We start from the raw sequence: 26,901 nt of genomic DNA on the forward strand, positions 1-26,901 counted from the left end.
GAGCTTATGAAGCGGAACATCTAGTTTTTAGCAGGGACGGAGACAGGGGATTTCGTGTTAATACGCTTAATTTTGATCCGACAAGCGTTAATAATTCATCGACAGCCCGGCTGCTCTACATGAACATTATCTATACTTTAGGTGCATACAGTATTTAGACGGAGCCTTACGGCCATTACCAACATAATGATATAATTAGCCATAGAGAACTTGCATTTTGTCTATAGATGGTGCCGAAATCAAGCGTCAGCTAGGCCAAGACAGATCTGGAGCTAGTCCTTAACAAGATTCCGATGGAACAGTTTACGGACGATTAATTACTGTATAGGGTATACTCACATCGATGATTGCGTTAAGTCGTGGGCTTAGAAGTCCAGCGAATTTCCTCTGAACAGACTTTTTTTTTTTAAAGTTCAGCATTATGCGTAGATGCTTAGTAAGGGCGCATATCTCCCTATCAGAGTTCAGAGTATTATTAAATCGTTATTAATATAGCACTTTATATCTGAGAAGTTTTGCATAGACTGGTTATGTTAAATGCACGCGAAAACCTCATACTCTATATAGGTCAACCGTTAAAAGGGGCAACCGTTTCTGTTACTTTTATTCGTTATCAATTCATGTTTCTTATGAAACTATTACTTAGCTATAAGTTGAACTTACTCATTCGATAGTTAATAAATTATTATATCTCTGGTCGAATCATGCACGTACGATGGCTGAAAAGGATTATTACTTAGCGAGTGAACTATGATAAAAATATCTAACTCATTGTAGCTATAGCTTTAAGTAACCGTTTAACGTTTTTTTGCTATCCTAGTTAGTATGTATGATCTAGGCTTGTTGGCTTCATCATTCATCTGATGCAATGGATAATCCGGAATGAAGATCAAAAGAGCTAATAAAGGCTACTTTCCGTGGAAGTACGTGGCAAAGAATCGACAGGGAGATGAAACTAAAGAAATTTCCTGCTAGTAGATCACACGAAGGGCCGGCAATAGAGGCAACAATTGTCTTCTAGTGAAACAATTGCAGGGGCAACAAAAGTACAAGAAGGCGTCATGGTTAGAAGCAGATACCCATCACAATACAGGATTCGTTCGTGTGCGCAGAAGAAAAGGATAACACGATAAGAACCTTGTCCTATAACGCATTGCTACAAACAAACGTTCAACATGACGAGACAATAATGTTATTTTGCTGTTCCGATACGATCAGTGTTGATGCTGAGGATGATTCTGCACAACTGCTTGCCACAGCAGCATCGCCATTGATGATGGTGATGACCTATAACCGACAACGCATGCTTCGTTTTGTCTTCACTATTTGTCACTGAATAGTCCTGATTCATGGGTCGCGCCCTCTATCTGAACCCACTACATGGCGATTTTAAGTCGCGAGCTTTGTACGAGCTGATACTCGGCTTTTTTTCCGGCTAAGTTAAAGCCCACGCTTCTGCAGCTGCTGCTGCTGCCATCACAATTTCTGTTGGTATTATTGGTCCTATCCGATTGCTACAAGCAGTTTGAGAAATGATATAGCGAACGCCGACATCAGATAGTTGTTTGCTATTCGATTTTATTTCTCATTATACCTTTTTTCTTTGGTTGGGTGCTACTATTTGTCATAAGTCGTACTTCTAAACAATAACCGATAAGCGAGATATATAACCGAGTTACGCGTACATCAGCAGTCCTACCCAGAATACAATGCAAGATTTTACGTTTCTTCGCCTAGTCTATGGTCATTATCTTCAAGAAGTGTTCTTCTTCGCTATAATATGAAGAAGTGAGCAATCATTGTTTAGATATATGCATATGCTCTAAAAATCGCAAGCACCTTTCTATGCCTATATGTACACATATATATATGCACACACGGTCGGAAACAAAGACAATAAACATATAGGAGTATAAATAGATGCTATGTATTTTCTTACTCGTAAACTAATTCTATTGTTTTATTAATCTAAGTAGACGAACATAACTATCATAGTCGTCGTCTTTGTATTATTATCTTCAAGCACATCGTAGTCTTTTTGTCAACTGAACATAAAAAGTGTATTAGTGTACTAAAAGCTAAGTATGGGAGTAACCAACTTTGCCTTCAGACTTCACCGTAGAAGACAGAGTTTCTTAGAAAACTTCATTCGTCAAGATACCTCCTATGACTGAGTTTTCGGCTACGAAAGCAAAACTCTTTGGTTTGAGCTACGTGGAGCTCATTGGCTTCCTGGATACCTCGTCCACCAAAAGCCGACGCCGAGGACTTGAGGTGATCGGTTTCACACGACACATGTGAATCAATGCCGTCTTGTATCTGCGAATTTGCTAATTAAGCTTACGTATCCTTGCTATTGTAATTATTATTTCAATGCGGATATTGCTTGCAGTTTTCTCAGCTGTAAAATATTACCCTTCAAAAAAAAGTTACAATGCTTTCAACAGGTTTTCGACGGCTTTAAGAACAGCTTAGCCGTTGCGTGCTGTGAAGATCACTTAACAAAATACATTGTTCACACCTCAGTAACAGCGACTACTTCTAATTGATACTTGAAGCAAAAATAGAAGAAACGTGGATTTTTTTCACTCTTTTAAAGGTCCACATCTGCCTCTAACATTGCCATGATGCCAACATTGAAGCCTAGTGAAAAGTACGCAGATTGGCTTTTGAGGGATACCTAATTTCTAATGGTCTAGTTTGCTTCGTGTCACAGATCTGATACGCAACTAACGAATCCTAGAAGCACTAATTGCACATGTTATACTGACTCGCTCAATTCAAACTTTATCATTATATTGGACCGCGTGATATTGTACGAATCCATCCACTACATTCGATCGTGTTAACCGGTGCCAATGGTGTGCACGACAGCGCCAGCATTAATGGCGCTAGATGATGGCCTTGGATATAGACAGAAGAGCACGAAAGGAGAAATATACAGTGTTAAACATAAAAGGGAGCGACAGAAAAGAAGAACGACTAACATGGCGGCCGTGGAACAGAAAGAATTGAGCTTTTCAGCTAGCTTTACCACATCGTGTTCGGAGGCGTACGTTCAGTCGGAGCACGGACGGAAAAGAAGCGGGGGACCGAGTAGGAAAGAGATGAGTTTCGCTCGTTTCCACGTTATCGAAATGTATGGATATCCGACCAGGACACCTTGCGCCTATGCCTCGTGCTCGTATGCTCGTGCCTGCGACCTGATAATAAAAGCTTCGCTACGGCATACTTCTGCTCAGCCAAACGCGGTCGATTGACCCCCATCGGCCTCAAATCATGCTACACGCGCCAAACACGATATATGCTGGAGCGGGTCGAACTAGGGTGCGACAGGGCAAAAACCCGCATCGAGAGGTTGAGTGACCCAAGCTAAAGCACAGTATTGCGCAGCAAAAAAAATTATCGCTTGACCGAGATGGAGTAACCGTGCGCTTGTTTACCCCATGAATAGAGGTGATCTGCTACCTCTGAGGGAATTTAAATACTTAAAGCTGCGACTTTTTGTGCAATGTTCAATATGTTGAAGCTATTTTACTAGACTTACCATCTATATGTGAGGTGTAAAACAGGTTTAAAAACTTTCTTTAGCTGACTATCGGCTACGAAAGCCCTCGTTAGCGGTATCAAGCATTTCGTCGAGAACCTACCACAGTAAAAAAAAGGCTCGATCGGGGCTATCTAGGAGGACCAAACTAAAAAAGGGATCATTACATTGATCGCGCTTATTTTTTGCTTGGATTTTTACTCATGGATCAAAGTCTGATTACGGCCAGATTCGAACCTAGACCACCTTCGTGTCTCTTCGTTTAGTGGGCGAAGATAATCATAATGATATGTGCCGTTTGTCCAGACTGTGGCTATTCAGTATATACGGTTTTCTCTTCGAATGTACAAATGCAAAAAGTCATAGATCGACATTACATAAGAGGCCAGCTTCTTCGTGACAGTATGTTAAAAAAATGAACTTTAGTACTATGATTCCATCGGCTCTACTCTATCCGAGCGTTCACAATCGTGAAGGTCCGCGGTGGAATAATGATCTTAGAAATACGTGTTTAATGAAATCACCCGTCGGGTTTGTAGATTCGCTGGTCGAAATAATGACGCTTATAATTTCATCTAATAAATCTTACCCAATCTTTAGCTGAATCATCTAATATCGGCACCATACTGTCGTCTTAGACACGCTATACTACTACCTTGTTACGAGATTTAGCCATCATAATGGCAAAAGTAGCAGCCTCTATTATTATTCTTATTGATGTTTGTTGATCGTAGTTAACCTTCAGGTTAAGTCTATTAATTCACTGATAAAAAACTGCGTTAGATAATGTACGTATGGGAACGATGCAAGCGCCCGCTTTTCTTTACTTTATATAAAGAAGATTTTCTCTTGGGACTCCCTTAAAACGCTATTAGTTTATCTAGTCTCGCATCCAACTCGCAGTACTAGAACGGAATGCTGATAAAACACTATTCCCAAAAAAAAAAATAAGACCTCTCACGTACGCAATAATTTCCTTTTAGGCTGTGTCTAGCTCAGCCCAGAGAGGACGGTACACTCATAAACGGTGACCTTAACTGTCGTCTGAAAGCATTAATTAATAAAGAAGACTGAAAACCTTGGCGAACCCCGATATCGTCAGCAATAGCATCTTCAAAAGCTTCGATAATATCATTCGGTATCGTCTAATCTTATGTTCAAGCTTCAATAAAATTTGATAGCTCGGCTAGTACTTATCTTCACTGACACGGACTAACATTTGGTTAGCTCAATAGTTTTTCTAATGCGACGAAAAATATCCCCATGGTTTTTGAAGTCCATGAAATCTTGCTTGTGACACGTGCAAGAAGATAGATTATGCACCGAGCCTACCATTAAGCCAATAGTTCGAAAAAACATAGGTCCGAAATCGCTCAAGACCACCCTGTGACTGAGTCTTTTAATGTCATTGCTTGTGTTATTTTGTGAAATTCCGAATACCTTGCCTGTTATACACGTTTTAGTATTACGAAAAAAAAAAACTCTGTAGTTTTCAACAAGCTAGACAAAGAGACTATATTACGTCCGGTGACGGTTCGCACTTTTTGAAGTTAAATGTAATATCAACAACTTGGGCACACCTCTAGTCGACCTTTAAATTAAAGTATCGTAGTGTAAATACTACATAGAGATTTTACAGAGGGCAAATTGTTACATACTGCGGTAATGTGATTTAACTAAATCACTGTATATAAGTTACTCGGTTGACAACAGTCACGATCATACTCGATATTTTCGATCACCATAAGTCTTATGCATTGTGTCTACAAACTTCAATTCATTAAATTTCGAATGAGTATGCATTATAGTTATATGGGGGCAGCGAATGTATCAGCGCAGCCATGCTGCATGCCTCGTACAGAATTTCGAAACGTTTTTAATACTCAAATGTATATAAACGGCTTTATTGAAGCTAGTGTACCCAAATAATAATCAATATTAGTAAGCGTCACGGCGCTTCATTTATCCCTCACAGAACCTATTCGAACTTGCCTTATCTTGAAGTCGGCTGTAGAGCTAGCGGTAGGTCTCATACGAGTTTTCGTCGTACAATTTAGTCGCGTCTAAATTTGTCATAGGTCTGTACGTTTGAGACTTCATACATAAATACGCCTAAAAATGTTTCAAGTATTCAAAATATATGCACATTTAATTACAGAAACAAAATATGGGCGTCGGTTGTGTGAAGAACTATCCATGAACCTTACTATAATGGAAATTTTCAGATTAGCTGGTATAAGGTTTATGGTGCCGGCCTAGAAGTCAGAAATAGTAATTTATTAGCAGTGTTGAAGTGCGAGACCCCATCGACTTGTATATTACCAACGGGATTAGCACCGAGGTTCGTACTCCTGAGAATTCCCGGTCTATGTCATTTCACTAGACAAGTAAATGTTTTTGGAATCTATCTAAAACGAGAACGCAATATAAGACAGATTTGAGCAAACACAATTCTTTGTTCCGGGAATTTTGACCAACACATTCGGGTTACCCGAATAATTTTTTGCGTCTGTTTATTTAAGGGCCCTGTAGAAACTACTCCTGCCGTTCACTGCGGGATGGAATAAAATATCCAGTAAATCACGATACCTTTATGCTACAAGTATTGAAACCGGTACAATCGGAGCCTTAACAACAAATGAATAAGCTTCGTCGGCTTTCTTTATACTTGGAGGGGGCACCAACGCTCTATTCGGGTACGAATCCTGAGCTAATTGACCCCATACTCAGTTTTTACCAATGCAGACACGAACATCGAGTATGAAATTATAAACTATAGTAATTTACTACATTTTAATAGCTTAATAATTGGGCAGTCGTGACATCGACTACCGCTTTCAGCTTCGAAACGCTTCCTACATATTGAAATAGCAGCACTGATAAATAGGTAAGTATTAAGTATATATTTAGGCTATCAAAGGAAACGGTGTTACCTAACTAGGTATATGTTTAAGTAGGTCATGCAATGTTATCCTGATATGCAGTGGTCAATGAATACTCTTTTAAACCGTTGTGCATAAGTCTGAGTGTCAGATCGGGTATTTGTGAATTTATTTCCATGTTAACACACCAATTTTCGATTTTAATCTACAAAGCTTTACTAAATTTTTTTTATAAACTTCTCTTTTTCATGTAGCGTGCCAGGTTATTTAGTTGCACATTATTGATAAATGTATGAGTACTATTATTTTTTCCACTTACACGCAGATTTGACCAATAGCCACAGATATCCCTGCTGCGCATTATCCGACAGATACGCATTTATCTCAGCTGAAAATATCCGTCGCTCTGGCGAAGCGTTATTGAAAATGGGTTCTTTTAGCAGCGCTCGAGACGGGCCGTACCCTTTGCGGCAATCGCCTTGTCGGCAGACGGGGAGAATTCAGCAGCCCAGACTTGATGAGGCCATCCTGTGCGCGTTCGGTTTCGGAGGCCGCAATCCGGCTAAGAAGAGGAAAAGCGAAAAACGTACATATTATCTAACTTATATTTAGAGGACCCTAGAGAATCAGTGTTACAAACGCTTTTGTATATCTTAATAACCTTATATACTTTAAACTAAATACGACATATTTAGAGTAATAAACGTGTTATGGGCTTACCTTGTTGTCGTCACAAAAATCTTCTTCATCGCTTCCCTCGAAGCCACATCCTTCTTGAATTTCGCAGGGTCGCTCCGACCGAAGTAACTCTTCCAGGTAGCTAATATAGGCGATGGCCAGTCGAAGAGTTTTGATCTTTGAGAGCTTTGTGTCCCTGGAGGTTATAGATTATGCGCAACCTGTATTAGTCGACGCGTAAAAGCATGATGGTTACTACATTTGCTTTATCACTATCAGTACGATCTGGCGATGAAAACATGGGACCTTAGATTTCCTGTTATCTTTTAGCCTCTCTCGAAAAGCCCTGACAACATATACCGTGCAACTATCCGATTAAGCACCTCCTGAGCCTCATATCGCTCTGGTGATTTGAAAAATTTCTCTTCCATTAAACCATGTGTTAAAATTTGTAAGCGTATTCACGAGCGTAAAATCTATAGAGATTTTAGGAGTATCCAAAAGACGAGACTTCATGTTTATACGTAGGTATTTAGGGTCAGCTCTCGTGACGATCTCTATATTAACTTCAAGCGTTTAATGATATATTCGAATGCCTATAAACTGTAAACTGACGCTGATATATGGATACTAAGCTTCTACGGTCAAGGTTATTAGCACCGATGGCCATTATCGCCTTCTAGCCAAAAGTCACACAAACACCTTTTAGATTTTTTGTCCAGATGAAGAGGTAAGAAACGGCCTGGTCATATATAATCGACTAAACTCGTACGCGAGAAACAATAGCTCCGCTCGTGGAAAACTGATTGTTTAGGCTAAATTTAAGGCACGTAATTTTAAGCCTATTTGTGAAACGTACTAATCCACTTGAATGCAAACTACCAAAAGCAATATCGCACAAAGTACAACAACGTTTCTCAATGGGTACAATTGTACGTTTGTTGTTATCAGTCTTCTACTTACACACGTGCTGGGATAGTCAGGGCAAAAAGACGACTTGCTGGTTCCATGCGCACAAAGCTCAACCCGATTTTGCCCAGACCTATGCTAATATATACCATCTCATAAACAACAGTGTATGTATTCACCAATATAAAAGCAATACAATTCTCCATTTGCCACATATATTTCCGGATATGTAAAGACAATTTTTATCACGCAGATACATTTAGCCAGATACGATATCGTCTTAGATACCCGCACCGTTCCGTGGTAAAATAATACAAAACTTAAAAGTTTGACCACCAGCAGAAAATTTGCTAAGGTCACCTTCTCTGTAATAGATATGCGGATCAAGAAAAACTCTATTAGATAATAGAAAACATACTGTTATTGGTAAAATATATCGTAGCACGTGTAGGTGCGACAGCCTAACACAGCCCAGACCGGAACGACCGCTTTCGAAACTTAATCACACACATACACATACTATAGAGTCTTCCCGCACCAAGGTATCTGAGGCTAAATGACTTGAAATAAGTGTCCAAATAGAGAGCTGTGAGCGTGCCATAGTAGATACTAGAAAATCAAAAACATGTATGATTATCAGAGGTAAATCCTAAATCATACGAAACAATGAAGTGACTATTCGTAGAACTGAAAATGGCCTCGAAGAAGATTATGCGGTTTAGCTTTATAGGACGCCTCATTGACTGACACGCACACATTGAAATATTATTTCTGTGGAAAGCAACGGAATACATGTGTGGATTGTCTGTTTCGGTATACGAACAATAAAACGTGCTACACATGAAAATCTTTCACACTACCGTTAGGTCAACATCTTGTAAAAATTTCGCCACTAGAGGGGGTGAGATCAGTACTAACCTGGGCACGTTGGGTATGTGGGACCGGAGTCGCCCAAATGCGCTGTTGATGCTGTGAGTCCGCCTACGCTCCTTCCGTTCGTCAAGAAGGACTCCGGGAGAGTCACAACGCTCCATAAAATCCATTGCGGTTCGCTGTCAGTGTCCTCAATCGTGCTTCAGTCGATTCCAGAGTAAAACTAAGTCTGTTGAATCTCACTTTGCCCAAAGATGAGCTATCGTCTCATCAGAGCACTTTTGTCGAATAGTCAGTTGTTGATCGTCGCGTTCCCGCTAGCATTCATAAAAGATATTCTTCACACTGCAGGACGCGTAGGTCGCCACATCCGTTTCTGCGTCGTTCTTATTTTAATTTAGGGTATCTCCCTATGGTACTGGTGCTGGATTTCGCGCATGATTGATCCCGCACTCTATGTCACTTGGCTGCACTATTGCACGTACGAAAAAGAGTCAGTCCAACCATTTAAGAGTATACACATTTTGGCAATATACTCATCCATACTTGATATCTGTGATGTTTCGATATCGTTGCTAAGGGACTGGCGTTAGCGGCAGCGGACAAGTGAATTTCGGACAAATGAGTGTGTGTGTGGGGGGGGGGGGGGGCTGATGCACTAACGATACGTAGCGTAGTATATTATCTAAATGAGTGTTGGTTTGCGAAACAATCCAGCTGCCCCGTCTCTTCGGCCATGCTTCAGCCGTCAATCGAATGCAACCTGAAAAAAACAGTTATACTTGAATCTAAGTGCCGTACGCTCGACGCGTGTTAGACAAAAGCCTGCACCTGCTCCTCTTCGACGATAATCCCGTACCGTTTTGTGCTCGTAGCAGTACCAGTGATCACGATGCTGCTGGGTCTCGCAGTAGGCGACCTGTCGTAGGCTTAGGTCGGTCCGTGCATCCCGTCGGTCATCGTATCGGGTGGCGGGGCACGGGTTCTCGGCCACGCGCGCGCAGCCCGGCGCCGCCGCAGCGTCCGCCCAAACTCTGTTTAATGTAACCGACGTGCACCTCTCCACCTGACTGGCGGTCTTCCAGAAGCGGCAGTGGCCGCATAACTCTAACATAACTGAGTGGCAGTTATTAGACGTAGATGGGATAGCATTCGAGCTTATCCCGACCAGGCCAACCGGTGCTATCTGCGCCGCCGCCAAGGATGGCCACTACTAACTACTAGCAAAGCTGTTATAGTAGACCGCCTCGATCACTCTTCGGTGTCGTATAAGCACATCCACTACCAGACCCCGTCCATATTCGACCCTTCATTACAAGTAGTGGCGGCGGCACCTGAACGGTCATGCCAATAATAAAACTGTAGTCTCTACTGACCAAACATATTGTTGGCCTCGTCGTTTCTCTGGCGCTTCAATATACACAAACGAGCATATCACCTGTATCTATCCATGGTCAGTCGCTGTTGTTCGTACTCTCGCTCACTGCCTATGACTATCCTGCTAGAGCTCAGACGTAAGATCCCCGTTCTCGCTCTCGCCAGAAGAACCCCGGATGATTGTAGCGCGTCTACTTGCTGCTTGTTGTTTATCCACCCCTCCGCTCTGAATAGGATGATGTTCGAGGCAAACAGGCGTTCCGTCCTGTCGCACATTTTCTATGTGAATTCGCTTGTTTTGCATCGCTCGATTTAATAATGATTCGATAGTTCTCAAGCTATCTCTGCGAGATCAGTGAAGCCTTCGATGTTCGAGATTTACGTTTTATCCTCTTTTTTTAGACCTATTACCAGACTCGCCTGGCTTCCATCTAGGTATCGTTGCTTACACATCGACGACGCGATGAAGGACTAATAGGTTTCCTAACGTATCGTCCGTGCCTTTTCCTTAACGGAGTTCATATTATTACTGCCTGTGCGATACAAAGCAACTACTAAGAAGATAGTTTATTTCTGCGCACTTCCTTGTTAGTTTAACGTGCCTGAGCAAAAGCTGAGCCGGATTAGTAACAGAAGGCCTGGGATAGACCTGCTCCTACAAAGGTCCTTACGACTGGCTTTCGCTGTCAAATACTTTCCGGCAAAATAGAATAGGTCATTTGAAAACATGCTATCGGTACATTGAAATCCGAGGGCTCTGCGTTTGTTTTCCCTGATTCAAACGTTAACTTGTAGAGCTCGTGTCGAGCAGGTGAAAGTATTTAGCTTAGTAAATGTTATTCTGCCACACGATTGTGCATAATTGACTTGTTGGATGAGACACACTCGAGCACAATACGTAAAGGGAGTCACTTTTTTCGTTTTCGTGAGAAACTAAGACTTCACAGCAACTTCATTGGCTATATGACTAATAAATTTAGTGAATTTACAATACCCCTTTTAACACGGAACCCTTCAAGCGTATTTGGATAAGCTAGGGTAAAACGCGATCTCGTTTTATCCGACGTATGTTTCTAGTAATAGGTTTTACATTAATTGTCTAATTAACACGATATGTCTAGTTGTGTTTCGTAGAAACAAGAAATACTGCGAAGCTTTTATGGAGTCGTTATCGGGATGAACATATTAGCAGCCCATGTCCCTGCAACTAGGTACATGCATGGGAGTATGTATGATCGTTGTACATGTTGCTTGGTGCCCCGGGAACATTTGCCTAGTCACCCCTTTGTTCGGGCATTCATTCACTGCGCTCGCCTGAACAAGATCCTATCGGCACTTTAGGTCAATATCCAATATTGGGCCGATCTTGATTCTACCATACGGAGATGTCTGGAATGTGGAACGGAGCGGAGTTCGTACACGTAAATGTCTATGTGCCATAGTGCCGTAACGTAGCGAACTAGGATCACGCTGAAATATACTTACTTAGATTGGCATATATAGCAGTTGTACGCACCCATTTCTCGATGCCACCCACTCCTCACTGGCCCAGGTGCGTTATATTGCTAGGAAAGGATAGTCGTTGCGCTGTCGACAGTGGTGCTACTGATCCGGCTGTCGTTGCTACTGAAGGCTACGACGGTCGCTAGTGGCACTGCTGCCCATTGCACCCAAGTAGCCCGAGGCAAATTCGATGGTACAGCAATTCGATTGTCGCGGCCCCGTCTCTTGAAGCGACGAAGTGCTTGGGGCAAAACAGAACGAGTTTATTATGTTGCAACCGCGACAGCAGGTTCTGCTCGTTTGCGTCCAAATCGACGGACGCTATTTCGCCTCGAACATGCTAGATAGGCAGATAACGACGCAACCGGTACTTATTGGCGATACTGTCGTACCTATCGATTTGATACGAAATTCTGAATTCCAGTTGTGTTTCGGAAAAAAAAGTGATTATCAGAGCCCGGTGCGACCCATATTTCGTACAAGGTAAACATGCCCATCAAATTTAGTTACTTGCTTAACTGCACATCGATGCAGCGCTTGCTTGCAACGATCGTATGTATTATACGATCAAATAAAAGAATCGAGTCAGAAGTATTATGTAAGGTATATTTTAAAACGCATTATTTTATATTTCTCTCAAACGTGGCGAAAAAGTGCTTGTATCGGGATTTTCGCAGAACGATCATCACCAAAGCGGCTATCGGTTCGAAAGGAAATTTCTGGTAAAAAAAAGACCTGGGCTAAATTGCGTAGTGCTCTATTCGCGTATAGATCTGGTAAACATAAGAATTTTCAGTTAATTCAGAAGAGGCCACATGGCATAAAGTAGAGGTCAATTACAACCTGGTACTAGCTAACGTCTTATTCTTTCTAGTCAGGTTCGAAAGACTGTTCAAATAGAGCACGGCCTATTATAACTTGGTACTAATATTTATTGCATTTTACAAACAGCCCTATTAGTATTTGATTGTGAGGTGACCCCAAGCAAGGGCAGACAGGAAATGCTTGTTTTCTCCGTGCGCTGTTACAACCCACAATACAGATAAACCGTAGCGTATTGATCCAAAACATGCTACCTATCTGGTGTCTTTCAGAAAGTAGCTTCTACTAATGCTGCTTATGCTAGGCAAGTTGTGCAATGGAAATTCGTCGGTACTTTCCACTGAGTTTGTCTATGAAGCTACTTCATGTTGCGAAACTCGGTCCAGGCGTAAAGTAGGAAACCTATTTAAGTACCTTGACTATTTTTAAGCCTTTAACGTCTACCGTATCACCGTTTTGAATCGTCCGTACTAGTCCAGCAAGTTTCCCATTCTTCGTAAACGTGCAACATGGCTCGACACTTCTACTCAGAAAGCTTTGAAATGTATTTAGAATTTTTGTTCCCAATCACCGCTCTGACGCCTTACCACTTCTAACGTCACAATTAACACGCGATCTTTAATAAATAAAAGAAAAATATAACATATAAGCTACAATGGTGATATTAGACTCAATGTACGATTATCGCCTTTGGGTAAAAATTAAGCTACCTGTCTTCCGTTCTAGTCCAAATCCGAAGCGCCTACAGTGGAATCTGTTCAGATGTTTCGCCGAAATCGAAATCTGAAAACAACCCGCGCCCTCATGTTCTCAGATTTAAAAGACCGCAATTAACATTCTAAGTATTTAGGAAAAAACGGGTTTTCTTTCTCTTTTGAAGTATTTTCATTGGCTTGATCCACAAAACAATGTCAACCAATGCTTAGAATGATAAAATGAATGAAAAATTTAGTTACAACTTCACTTAGAACTTATGTACTTTATGTCGCAGAATCGCTTTAATATATAGTCAATATATGCGGTACACAACGTACGAACGGGCCCCGGCCTAAATTATGCTTATGCCAAATCTAGCATACAAAGCCTGCTCGGTCATTGTGATGTATATTGATTTTCTATTAATATCATTTTTTAACGCCAATTTATATCTCGAGCAATTTGTTTTGCAAACGTATTATTGCGAACGTTCAGCTAAGTCATCTACAACTATAACTTTCTTGATTGAACTTTTCCGGATGACTACTTTTCCGTAACTTGGTGATTTTAGATAAATTCTTCGTTGAAAAATGTGTAATGCTTCAAAAAAAATGTACATATACAAAAATATTCCAGCTCTGATCTATAACAATATATATTGTCGAACTCATCCGTTGGCAACTCTGTCATTGAAGTCGGATGAAAATTAAAATGAGGGAAAGCTGAAAGGTCTTTGAAAGACGATGATATTGATTTTGAGAGTAGATCGTTTATGTTGAGGTCGCACTTAGTCAAGGGCTGTAAAGGAGACCCTGTATGCGAAAACATTTAACGAATTCTGTCGACTTCGTATATACACTGAATGTAGTTACCTTCATCATTATAGCACGTTTATTGAACGTATATTTATATATACTATGAGAACGCAACAAATACGCGCTTTGTAATTATCCTCTTGAAGTCGCCGCTCGGATAAAGCCAGCGTAGATCATTCTGTCAGTGTCGCATGCTGACCAGCAGCGACAATGTGGGATCTACGCTGGAGTTTTTAGCATGGACAGAAATTTCTGTGGGATGTTCCAACGAACGCTCCTACCGTCTAAATCAACTAAAGGAAAATGTTTGCAGCATGACGTTTGCTGCTTGTGTGACTGTCTGTGACTCGTCCGACCTGTTTATCAATGCTTCGTGAAATCTCGGCTTGGTCCGGATCCCATCGGACGAAAGTGTGTATCAATCTGTCCTCGAAGATGATGTGTATGATCACTTGCCGGCCGTAATCTCGGGTTTTCCCCAACGCCACAAAGGAGGCGCTGCATCACCATTACTCAAACGATGAGAAAGAGCGGGGACCATTTGAAAATGAGTTTTCTCCTCGTAGATCACCAAGTATACTGCATTCCCAGTAATTTTTGTATTTATATATAACTGTTAGAATACGTACATACAGGCTTAAATAGATTTATCAGCATTCAGGTTTGCGTCGTGTGCTTTCTACTTTGTAAGCTGACGAAGTACCGCCAAGAGTCGCCGGATGAGGACTTGTTACGAAGTACTCTGTTTCGTGCTTTTGCTATGACGACCCTATGTACAAAAAATAAAATTTAAAAAAGTACTGAACTTCAACATACAATCGTCAGCCGGCTAATTTGAAGTTTCAGAAGTCGGCATTCAATACAAATTAAGGTTTACGATATGGCAGTGGTGTTCATGATTGGATCTATGCTGGCTTTTAGCAGCCTATGTAGAGTGACTCTTGGGACGCAGTTTGCAGAATGTGGTCCGTCCTTATCAAATGAATGCGCGAACTTTATTCTTGAGGACCCTCGGGGACCACAAATGATGCTCCTGGCAATGGAGCTTGCAAAAAATGACCCGCCAAATGTGCCGAAGGTGAGTTCGTCTGCTAATAACAAGTCACTCAGATGTTCTTTGAACTTCACTAATAGACATTTTATTAAAAATCATTGATATATTTATTGTGTCCCAAATGAAGTTGCTGCAATAAGAAAGGAACTGAGTGTTTGACTCTTCAGCAGAAGAAACCAATGCATCTATTCTATGACAAACTTTGCACAAGGTCACCTGAACATTGGTAATTACCTTTAGTACTGCCTGAAGTAGAGGTGAAGCCTCGAAATTCTACAGATAGCTTGTGACTTGTCATAACGAAACAATAGAAGAGCCACCACTACAGTAACTGACAGGTACCAGTTTTTTAAAAAAGAAGTTTCATATAAATCATTTTTGTTGTCATTTGTTGAAACGGTTTCAATACGTATTGGCTTGTGGAAAAATGTGTTGACCATTGTTCTAGCTGGAAAACTGTAAGGTCATGTATTTCAGGCAATGTAAGTCGTGTCTTGTTGGCGTTGGTGTACTTCGATGATCGACATTTGACAACAGTAGATGTGCTAAAATTGTTGGAATCTATTTATTCAAATCTAAGATCGAGCTCTTTCATTCATAATGAAGATACAAATGTAGCCCAGAATCACACAAGAATGTATGCTGCTTATGGTTAAGATGTTTTATTGGAAAAAAAAGGTTTTAAACTTCGATTCCGGAAGATGATAGTCGCAATGCTCGACCGATTATGAAAACGTTTCATACATTATCGCGAACGTTGAACAAGACTGAGCCGCGATACCGTTGAAGAACTAAACATGCGATGCCCAACAGTTTTCAAGCGTTTAAAGATAGTGAAAAAAGAAGTCGATGTTCAAATGCCACAAGAAAAACTGACCGAAAGTAGTGGACTCGATCGTGTCCTCATCTGTCAAACTCTATAGAAATACAATAAAATAGAGCCGTTTCTGAAGTGGTTGATTACGGGTGATCAGAAGCGCGTCACATGCGACAATAATGTACTTCACGATTTGCGGCAGAGTTTAGTCCGGCGGGAGATTCGATACGTTTCATGGAATTAAGCAGTGCACTATAGGTCACTGCCGCCTGGCAAAACAATTGGTTCAGATCTCTACTGTCAACAATTAGCCGAATTCTAACAAACCATTGAAAAGAACTGATCGGAAATGGTAAACAGAAAAAACGTCGTCTGTCACCATAACAATGGCAGGCCACAAAAATTAAGAGAAGCTTGACGAGAAATTTGCATGCATTCGCCGTATCGCTTGGATTTTGCACCATTAGATTATCATTTGTTTTAATCTCTGTAGAACTCCCATAATGGTGTTAATTTAACCGAAACGCAAAAAGCACTTGTTATAATTTCTCGCCTATGAACCATCGAGGTTCTACAGTAATAGGATTATGGCGTTAGCAGAAAAATAGCAGACGATCACCAATCAAAATGGCGCATGCTTCGTTTGGCAATATAATTTTGATATATAACAAAAAGTAGTGGCTTTAAAAATGTTGGCCACAAAACGGGTAACATTTTTTCAATAACTCAATATATTAATTACATTTGCATATCACATACAATGTTAAAAATTTGCTATAATATAGGTTATTTGACCCATTATTGTTTATAATATGTTATCGTAGTCGGCGCAACTGGTCCTATGGACCATTAATTCATTCTTTCATAGTGGCTGATGGCATTAGGACTGCTCATGCAAGAAATTCAAAAAATACCGAAAAATTTCATCGCAGGGTTCGCCATAATTATTCGAGATCGATAGTTTTAAGTCTACCCCTAACTAATTGCGAATCGCCTTTCAAACGAAGTCTCGTTAGCGAAATTTCACATTACGGACGCATGAAGTATACGTTTTAGAATCTAGTGTAAAAAAAAAGCAGATGCTGCTTAGATGTCCAGAAAATAAGCGTGTCGCGTTGCTCACAAACACAAGGCTGATTCAATGAAATAGCGTACTACTATATCCTTGAAATATTATCTGATAGTGATTTTGCAATGTTCAGCAATACGGAGAATCATCCTCGTGTTACCCAAATTTTTCACAAGCACTACTTAATGTTTGGGTACGCTTGTGACTAAGTTAATATTAACTTAAAGGTACTATCATAAGAACTGGTGGGGAATAGCGTCCTCGTATGGCACGCCCTATGCTTGGTCCGCGATAAAACAAAATGAATATGAAAATCGTTCTTATCCGCATTTGTTTGTTTAGTAAATGATATGTATTGGATTTTCAGGAAACAGGAGCACGACATGAGCTTCATATAGATTCATTAGGCAGTTGAAAATCGAAGTAAAAATTCAACAACATAGTAGCAAGCATTTGTACAGATCGAATTGGATCTGCTTAGGGAATATAGATGAAATCGGGTACCGGCTTAAGATCTCAATGAACAAAAACGTCATCTATAAACATAAGTTTATATCGAACAAAGTGAAGACGACTTTGGCATTGTGACGTTTCGATATAATAATATAGTATACCGATTATCTTCCGTCATAGTGAAATAATTTCCTAACGAAATACAGGTTCTGTTGGAGTCACCTGAACGAACCGCGATGTCAACGCTGTTGAAAAGTGACAATTATATTATATAATATTGAGCAATGGAAAATCAATAGAGGTATCATACTGCGACCAGAAGACACGAATTGGTGCTATTAATATAGCCCCAATCTAAGGCCTAAAGATAGCGGACTACATGGTTCAAGGCCACGAGAGACACGTAGTAAAATTAATGCGTTTCTAAAAAGCTAGACCAAGAAAATTATTAGAGAGTAGCAGAAATATACGGTTTCCGACAAATTCGATTCAGATATTATTGGAAAAACCACATATCGGTATCTTGGAGACAGTAATGAATCTATAAACCATAGAGGACGAGGGTATGGATGAGCTCAGGACCATCCGGATAGCTACCAAAGAGAAGCTTCAGAAAGCGGTACAATCTATAAACTATCTTTTTGATTTTTTAAAACAATATCAGTCTGTGTGAGTGGCTCTACGTGCCGTAATGTCCGGAAATAAAGAGTAATTAGGAGTAAGACAAAAGTTGAATTAATAAAACATTTCTGCAAACCAGGTTGATTTTTGGCCTGGCTGTCTAGGGACACCTTTCGTAACAACTCACTCCCGTCATGTTGCATTCATAGGCTCCATTGATGTGCAACGGTCGCTTATATGATCTAAGTCTTGAGAAGTGGCAACTAGCTAATCAGGCAATGCAAAAGGGCCTTCCTAAGCAGGTGCTTGCCAACATGCTTGACAAGAGTGGTCATGCCAAGAACAACGCGCCGGATCCAAGGCTTCGGCCGCAAACACCCAGTCAAAGGTAAAAATAATACCGTCTTTCATAACCAAAGCTGTATACCGTACACTGCGTATTATAATATTGTATGTAACAACTGTGTTGTTTTTTTACAATGTCCGGGACTCACGGATTAACAGGCAAAGCAAATATGTGCAGGCCTAAAAAATCTGGTACTTGGGTTTGTTTTTACGTCTTTAAAAATGCGTCTAAAAGCGTGCATTTATTTAACACAGAAAATCACGTTTCTTTTTGTGTTGAACGAAACAACCAAGGGTCTAAGGTAAACGTTCATTGAAAGCGATATCTAACCTAACTATATAATCTGATAAATTTTCCACAAACTTTAAAGTCAAATTTCAAAACGTTATTTCTTTAAATTAAAGAATTTTTTGTGCGACATTTTTTGTGAGCGATTCGATGCAAAAAGCCCGCCGGCTAACTGGCTAAATGCTAAAATTCGCAGAACTCCTATTTCTGATAAGAATCATGTACATGAAGCCTCCAGGCGATAGGCGGCCACACATATGTCATAAGGAAGACCATAACATAGTCAATCATTAACACTACTTTTTAGAAGTAATTTAGGTGCTGCTCTTCACGTAATCACTTATTGTTGACATCTTTGTAATATACCGCAGGGTTGTCTCTCAGAAAGAAGCTTTTCTTACGCCAATTCTTCCTGCAAATCAACCGGTTCCTTGTTCAATAGTGTGTGATCACAATGGCGACATGAGTCTTCGCATAGGACACTTGCAAGTTCCCATGGAGCAGATGAGCGAGCTGGCTAATTTTGTGGACATCAGCGCTTTGAGTGTTAGTAATTGCTTACCGGTTTTTGTATTATATTTTTTATTATTATTACTACAAGTTTTTGTATAATAAACATTTTCCTGGAATTAGTAGGTAGAAATGATTGTAAAAACCGGTAGAAAAAAATAGTAGTAGAAATCATTGTCTTCGTGTCTCGAATAGTACAGTCAAGTTGTTGGGTCATAGAGATGCGCAAAAGACCTCTGAGTAACTTCGACAAAGTAAATAGAACAATGACAGCGTTTATAAGACACGTTCGGTAACTGCAGCGATATCAGCTTTATTTAAGCTAGGATTGTTTTGCACCAAATTAACTGCTGATAACTCGCCATCATGTACATTATGGAGTGGCGCATTTCAAAGCGTTCTTTTTTTATATCGGTCTTTTTTTAGCAAATGGCATCCGCGCTTCGATCTGCGGGAGTTCCAGTTGTCCATTACGGAAACCATATGACGATGGTTCCCTCATTTGTTCCGAGGTGGGTACTGTAAAATGGCCTATCTTTTCACAAATTATCTATACGTTCTGCAATTTTCTAATACAAGTACAATCTTGGTATTTAAATAAATACAAAACGCTACTCATTCGGTCTTCTGATGATCTAATAAAATTATGGTGCTGTATCTTTAAAACCGTATCAGTCACTATTCCTGAGAAAGCTTCATGGCATTGTTAGACCTAAAGAGGTGATCAAGAATTAACTCTTAGAAGTGTCGCCTGAAGTTTTCATTGAAATACAGTTGAACTTGCACAATTAGCAAATGAGTTTCTAAAACAGTGTTTACCGATAGCACCGAGCGTAAAAATGTCAAACATTTATAAGTTTGTAAGTTAGTGCATATATTCTCGTGATCTTTGCAGTCCTGAAAATGATATAGTGATGAGAATTCACGCTTTAAACGGAGAGCCAGTTCAAGTGGAACTCAGTGCGGGTGGCAAATCATTTTGCCTTCCTGGGCAGGAAGAAAGTCTCAACAGACTGCTCGACTCAAGTTCAGGTAGAAAATTTCCCTTTTGAGGCATGTGGTCTTTCTCATAAGGTATTTCGCACTGAATAGTAACAAGGTAGATAAATTTATTTCACCCATACTTCAACCCAAGCCAGAATTGTCTCTATGCATATGTGAAATCCAGGGGTCTTCAATAACCTAGAATAACAGATATATCACTCGAAATGTGGCAATCATACATACAACATGATTTATACTTTCTCTATGTTCATATAAATTGTTAAATTTTACGAAAGGCCAAAGTACTCATCAGTAGTTTTGTTAATGCAGACATGGCATTTCCAATCATGAAGCTACTTGCGCGTCATGGTATTCCCGCTGAATTCGACTGCAATCGAAGGACCCTCACGACCGCCTTGTCGTCAAAGTCTCGACCCATGACACTGAAAGGTAACGCTTCAGATCAAAATGAAGTGCGATGACAAATATGAAGCTTTAACTTTTTTCATCACCGAAGTAAAATGAATAAATGAAAAAATGCCATATACGCTACCATTTGTTTGGGCATATTATCACGAACGTTAAACTATTCTATCAGTGTTAAGATCAGAAATGTATCCGTCAATGCAGTAACAATTGTTGAATAGCGTTCTTTAGCACTTCAGCAGCGTCGATACGTCGTATTACGATCTCGGCTGTGTCGCCATCTGCGACGTAGCCGAAACTGTAGACAGCGTTACTGTTTTGTTCTAAATCTATCGAAAAGCCCCACATTTGCACTTCAGAGAGTTCACTGTTAATTTCTATTCTAGTAGGTTTCACTGTGAAGAACTTCATCTACTCGCAATATATTGTAAGAGAACAATAGCATTTTTGTGTATGTTGAAAAGTATCTTGGGCAACGCAACATGTCTTTCGGTTAAATCAGAGATGTCGCATATACCAAGTGCAACAATACTAATCTACACAAATGTGGTACACGATCTCAGCAAAGCTCCGGTGAAGGGCATTTATATTGTTAGAATCGGTTTCGTCGTAGTCTTTTTCTACGGGGAGTCGTGAACGGTTGAAGGTAGTCCTGACGAAACGGACGAGTTCACCCTAACTTTATAACGAGATAGACATTGACATTCAGTAGAAACTTAGCAGCTTGCAACGTCCTACTTCATAGAATACGTATTCGACTTGCATGCAAATAATTTACTCTTAGACTTGCTAAGTTATTTTTTTCAATCCTTGGTAGAAAGCAGGTAGAGTCGTATGGCTTATTGACGCGTGAAACCAATTCTGCTTCTAAGCAGTGGAAGGATTGTGGCAGGTTAGAATGGTGAACTCGCAACGGTGGTCTTCGTCCCGCCTTTGATGGCTGCTAGATTAGCTTGTACTAGTGGAAGTAGTAATAACGGCAGCGACTATCTCGATGTCTATTTCCATAAGGAGCTTAGGGCCATGTTTCCGTTATGGTTGACACGTCACACCGCAAGTGAATCACATCTTTGGTCTGGTTTCTCTATAGGCCAATGGTCCTACAGTAAATTACAGAAACGGGCCTTCTTGTATAAATTCTGGCCGAAGACTTCTGCGATGGGTATTAAGTATCGGTCACACAGTCTAGCAGCTGTCTTACACTATTCTATATACATAAGGACTTCTGTCAAAGTTCGCCGATGTTCTGTCAGCTGAGAGACTACTGAAAATCGGAGTCGATTGTCTATTTACCCATTTCGTAGCTTTCAGATACACAAAGTATGGGACAGTAAGTAAGTCCGAAGTAGGATATCCACATAGAACCCAGTGATTTGTTCAAAATATATTTTTGTAGTAGCGCAATAGTCACTTATGGAAAGATTAGTGTAACATCAAAAAAGGGTGCAACGGGAGCTGCTGTATTAGGAATTATTTTTGCGTGTGTCAGTGATTAATGTTCGCTTTGCAACTTTAATGAGGTTACCTTAAAATAGAAGTGCTTTTAAAGATTCCGTTTTTAACGCGTGTATAAATTGCACGATGACTATGCGATTTATTTATGGATGAACTCATCGATATGAAGAAAAAATTACATCTATATTAAATTGTTTTCTGGGTCACAAATACGTTAGCTAATCAGCACGCATTTGCTTCGTTGTCGGGCGCTTTCAGCTACACCAATTACGCCCTCCTTGACCCTGCCTTTGAGACATGTGACAACCTCACCCCAGGTTCAGCCTTCACCAAATAAACCAGAGCGGGTTAAAATTGGAAAATCAACTTTTGATCTGCCTATGCAATGGCCTTCGATTTTGGAGGCCGTCCAATCAAACCAAATTGTCGCTGCTAAAGTACAGAAGGTTTCAGAAGAACGCGGACTGGCCATGCCGGATAAAATACAGAACATTATTTTCACAAAAATCATGCAGATGCGAAATCAGGTTAGTATGCAATCCGCAACTAGACATAAAGTCTATAAATCTAAAGACCGCTTGCAAACGCTCGCTTAAAGATTGTCTATCGCGTACTCAGCATTGTGATGCAACACACCCTAGCATCCAAGTGGGTCAATTTCATACATTCATCGTATTAGGTAAAGCTGTGTCAAAGAAAGGTAAGGTTCTGCTGCACACTGTCCACCTGGTATAATTTTTACGTCTTCGCTATGTAATTTAGAGGCTATACGTTATTTTAGGTAAGAAATTGATTTGACTCGGATGCAAATTGAAAGAGCTTTTGTCCTAAACCCGTGATCAAAAGTCCTGACGATTCAATGCAGGTCGGTAAAACGTGTAATCTTGAATTAAATGAGTGTGATGAAATGACCGTTTGTCCATATCGTATTGTTGCTTCGATGATTCACCGCGCCCTTGCCACCCTTTGCCACAGTGTGGTCTCGGTGCAAACAAATGCCTATTGATATAGCCGCTAGCCATTTTGTAGGCCAGCGAAGTCGAATGCAAAGCGCTCCTGTTAGGGCTCCCTTGCAAAAACAACATTTAAAAGCGTCATGTCTGTCCTGGATTAGTCCGGCCAGCTTTGTACAACCTCGCTTGTGTCGATCTTGTGTGCATGAGAAAAACTATGTGAAGACTTTTTTTTTTTGTAAAATAGAAACATTTTTCTTTGCCCTTCGCTACGTTAAGCTAATGCCGGTAATTCGTGGAGGCGATTGTATCTTCGTAATGAATGGAAATCCGTTCTCCATGCTGACTCAACCTGAAAAGCTTTCCAATGCTCTTCGCGATGCTGATGTACCCCGAGAGTTGGTGCGAGATGCTATGATGCGGGTCGGTTTGCCTGCTAAGAACACTCAAAATGGGCTCCAGATTACGTTGCCTTCACAACAAACGTGCCTTCTCGATAATATGGCAAATTACAAAATTTTTGAGTATAAAATAATGAGAGAGCGTGACTCAGTGACGAGTAAGTAAATATATTTTTTAAAACTCTATATATGCACATAATTACTATAATGACATACGAAGAAAAGTATTGACGAGCTTTGTTGTCCTTGATGCATTGGATTTCAATTGTTACATTATTATTACAAAATAGTTCACCGATGTGTTCAAACGTTATTTCAAGTAATGGCAGGACCTAAGTCGTATCGGCTGCCTGAAGATGCGCACGAGCTGAAGAGGGCCATGGACTCCGGAAAAGTCCTCCCATTGGAACTAATGGACTCACTGAATCGAAATGGCATTTCATGCAATGTTAACATGGCTTCTGGCACCATAACCATGTCCTTGCCTGGGCAAGGTCTTTCGTAAGTTAGCCTATCTAAAGATTTAAAATTGTTTACTTTTACTTTGTATGGAACTTGTGAAAAGGGCTAAACTTACTGAACTTTAAAAACAATTAAAAAAATGAAAAAAAGTATACATTTTATAACTTGCTATACAGAGGCACATTTTATGCTGTAATATTGGGAAAGGTTTTTTAGGTATAAAAAGTGCGTGCGTGCGTGAATCAACTCCTCTAGGAGAGATTTTTAGACTTTTTTTTGTATTTGTGAAGCCCAGTAATACAAATTGATTTACGATTCAAGTATATAAGTTACTCATATACCACGTAGCTACTAGTATTTACTATAAAGTCAAGACTAGTTTACTTTGACCATTGGAACATTTGGACGTCATCAATTATAGGCAAGCAATTGCCGTTGACTGAATATTTCATTTTCTTTTGTTCTGATAATTGCGTATATTTTGTTGCTGCAGATTGCCCCTCCCGATGACTGGGAAGATGAGCCTCAAACTGCATCCTCTAGAAGGTCCCTTAGGTACTAGTTACATGCTAGAGTACGACGGAGGTAGACTTCACCTACCCTCACAGATAGACAAGTTGAACCAGCTAATCGCACAAGGAACAATCAATTCGTACGATGTTCTGCATTTGTTTCGTAAGTAGCGTGACCAGCCATTTTTATCCCTACGGTTTAGATGTGTATTGTATACGACGGACAGAGAGAAAGATATAACCTATATATTACAACGAAGCTATAATATATGCAAAAATAGTCTCTGATAATCCCCAGACAGTTATTCCATTAACCAGGTTAAGCAAGACGAGGGTCTGTTTTAATGAGGCTATTAAGGCTGCCTTAACACTAGACCGTCCGCTGTCACTTTTTACATCCCTATTGCTACAGTGCCCGCCCAACGGAATCGATCGTTAGAAAAGTAATGGTTTTTTATAATTGAGTGAAGATTTTCGATGGCGTGATATCTGAGGGTGATTTCATGGCGTTCAAATATGTAAACTTTAAAAGAAAAATTTGCAAACGACCAGGGTTAGAAATATTAGAAATTCATGTTGGTAAGCTTTCCTGTTCTGCTATTTCAGTTCAAAACACTTTGGTACCGTACCAGTTTGATAAAGCGAGGATGGTACATGTCATCGAAGTAGCTGGACAGAAACTCAACGTATTACCATCATCACTAGACTAACCTGTAGAGGTATATTGAGCTATCAGTACATGCTAGTTTAACATTCTATCGGTGACGTTTCAATATAGTGCAGAATAAATAATTATGGAGATAACGATTGTGCTATTTCAGTAATATGTATGATGATATTAAACGAGGGCAGAAACGACAAGGGATCTTCGTAGAGTTGTAACTACGGCACTGATAAAAGTAATAACATAAACACGTACGCAAAGTGTGTGCCTAATGTAACATTTACACTATTCTACAATGCTGTAAGACATATTCTGTATGGCGGAATTCAAATCGACCCCCCTAACCCTATGTTGGGCCGAATCGCCATTAGAGCACGACATTATAGGAAAGTTCAGCGCATTTGGCGGCTTTTTTTATTTAATTTTGTGTAAGCTATTGCCTGATTGCAACCTCCATTCTAAACACGAACTCGATACCGGTTTACCCCAACGATAAATGGAAAGTCGAGTACGTATCCACATACTGACCGCTTATTATGAAATTCAGTAAAACGTAAAGAAGAGGTCTTTCTATAGAGCTATGGACGATGACTTTAAATAATTGCATGTTATGACACACACGTACTAATATCAGTGGCAGGGTTACTTTTACCTGACACAAATTACAGTCCTAAACATAAACTATCTTATAGTACGATCGTTCAGGGCGTAATTTACGCTCAGATACGTGCAGCTTGACATATTTAATTACACGCTTTTCGTTGTAACAAGATTCAGCTTGACCCGGATTGAGATGTGAACAACTTATCCATTGAAACAGATCGTGATTAAGGCTGGTAAGCAAAAAAAGCAGTTGGAATTTGATTTTTGAGATTTCTATAATTTACCAATAAATTACAACAAATACCCGGACAAATCAATTGATTTTTTTAAAATTAACTAGAGTAAACCAGGGGATCTATAATGCGTCGTAGGTTACGTTGCACGTGTGGAGAGGGTGCGTCAACAATCGCCTAAAAAAATAGGATCCACTCTATAGAATAAATAAAGCGCAGTGGGACCCAAATCTTATTGTCACTTGTCTGTATGATATTATAAATTCAAAAATGTCGTGTCTTAACTAGATTACTCTGTTTCTATTCATCTAAGCGCGTACGGTTATGTGTCATTTAGGTGGGTGCCGCTTGGCGTATCCAATCAAGTAGGTCGTAGCATTGATCTATTTCGAGCGCTTTTCTGATGTCCAGTCTATAAGTACCTACAAAAAAGTAATATAGATTAGTTTAAATCTAGCTAGTGAAATCGCCAGTAAGACAATACGCGCCTAAAACATCGGAGAGTTTAATTCAGTTGCCTGAAAGCTATAGATTTGAAACGTGAGTCACCAAATTCAATTGTTTACTGCTTGAATCACTGGTCTTTCTGGCCCGTCATAGTCATCGATTCTACTCTTGATATGGCGTTTATATGAAGCGACGTGCGTACTTAAGTGAAAAGAGCTTGGACGTTGCTTACAGGAGACTAGGCATCGCTACAGGAAACAAACGGTTTAATTTTATACGTTTAGATGGGGCTCCTCTCAGATAGTAAAAAATGAACATCCTGAGATTGATGACTCAATGCCCATACGGTACGTCGCGAGATGCCGTGTTTCTGCTTCATCTAGATTGGTCTCTTTTTTTGCCGAGATCAATATCTTCATACCATCCACTGATTCAACTCAGTACGATGCTTCAAAGAGACCCGCTTCAAGGGATGAACTCTATAGCCCTTCAAAATCGATT

The 26,901-nt window shown here is 40.1% G+C and overlaps 2 protein-coding genes across 3 annotated transcripts; one reads left to right on the plus strand and one right to left on the minus strand.

Moving 5' to 3' along the window:
- Positions 1 to 6,547: 6,547 nt before the first annotated feature.
- Positions 6,548 to 9,855, minus strand: LOC111262633 (heart- and neural crest derivatives-expressed protein 1). Of its 2 annotated transcripts, none has more exons than XM_022837030.2 (4): positions 9,749 to 9,855; positions 8,935 to 9,652; positions 7,150 to 7,303; positions 6,548 to 6,991 (listed from the first exon to the last, which is right to left on the minus strand). In XM_022837030.2, exons 2-4 carry the CDS (start codon positions 9,057 to 9,059, stop codon positions 6,866 to 6,868), a joined length of 405 nt encoding a protein of 134 aa, XP_022692765.1. In that variant the 5' UTR covers positions 9,060 to 9,652; positions 9,749 to 9,855; the 3' UTR covers positions 6,548 to 6,865. The 2 variants fall into 2 exon arrangements, with proteins under 2 accessions (XP_022692765.1, XP_086825368.1); XM_086969242.1 differs by having other exon boundaries at positions 8,935 to 9,361; positions 9,749 to 9,848.
- Positions 9,856 to 14,656: 4,801 nt separating this feature from the next.
- Positions 14,657 to 25,257, plus strand: LOC111262632 (uncharacterized). The gene is made up of 11 exons (XM_022837029.2): positions 14,657 to 15,180; positions 18,326 to 18,504; positions 19,122 to 19,296; positions 19,687 to 19,772; positions 20,156 to 20,292; positions 20,575 to 20,694; positions 22,384 to 22,652; positions 23,358 to 23,637; positions 23,800 to 23,980; positions 24,435 to 24,616; positions 25,060 to 25,257. Exons 1-11 carry the CDS (start codon positions 14,983 to 14,985, stop codon positions 25,161 to 25,163), a joined length of 1,911 nt encoding a protein of 636 aa, XP_022692764.1. The 5' UTR covers positions 14,657 to 14,982; the 3' UTR covers positions 25,164 to 25,257.
- The last annotated feature ends 1,644 nt before the right edge of the window (positions 25,258 to 26,901 follow it).

The sequence above is a fragment of the Varroa jacobsoni genome, unplaced genomic scaffold (genome assembly GCF_002532875.2).
Source record: "Varroa jacobsoni isolate VJ856 unplaced genomic scaffold, vjacob_1.0 scaffold_685, whole genome shotgun sequence".
Taxonomy (NCBI): domain Eukaryota; kingdom Metazoa; phylum Arthropoda; class Arachnida; order Mesostigmata; family Varroidae; genus Varroa; species Varroa jacobsoni.

Excerpts from the sequence above, each read along its gene's own strand:
- LOC111262633 (XM_022837030.2), bottom strand. The coding sequence starts at position 9,059 with ATGGATTTTATGGAGCGTTGTGACTCTCCCGGAGTCCTTCTTGACGAA. Across the intron at positions 7,304-8,934 it reads CACATACCCAACGTGCCCAG|GGACACAAAGCTCTCAAAGA; the intron begins GTTAGTACTGAT and ends TATAACCTCCAG. Across the intron at positions 6,992-7,149 it reads ATTTTTGTGACGACAACAAG|CCGGATTGCGGCCTCCGAAA; the intron begins GTAAGCCCATAA and ends TCCTCTTCTTAG.
- LOC111262632 (XM_022837029.2), top strand. The coding sequence starts at position 14,983 with ATGGCAGTGGTGTTCATGATTGGATCTATGCTGGCTTTTAGCAGCCTA. Across the intron at positions 18,505-19,121 it reads CCGCAAACACCCAGTCAAAG|GGTTGTCTCTCAGAAAGAAG; the intron begins GTAAAAATAATA and ends AATATACCGCAG. Across the intron at positions 19,297-19,686 it reads TGGACATCAGCGCTTTGAGT|CAAATGGCATCCGCGCTTCG; the intron begins GTTAGTAATTGC and ends GTCTTTTTTTAG.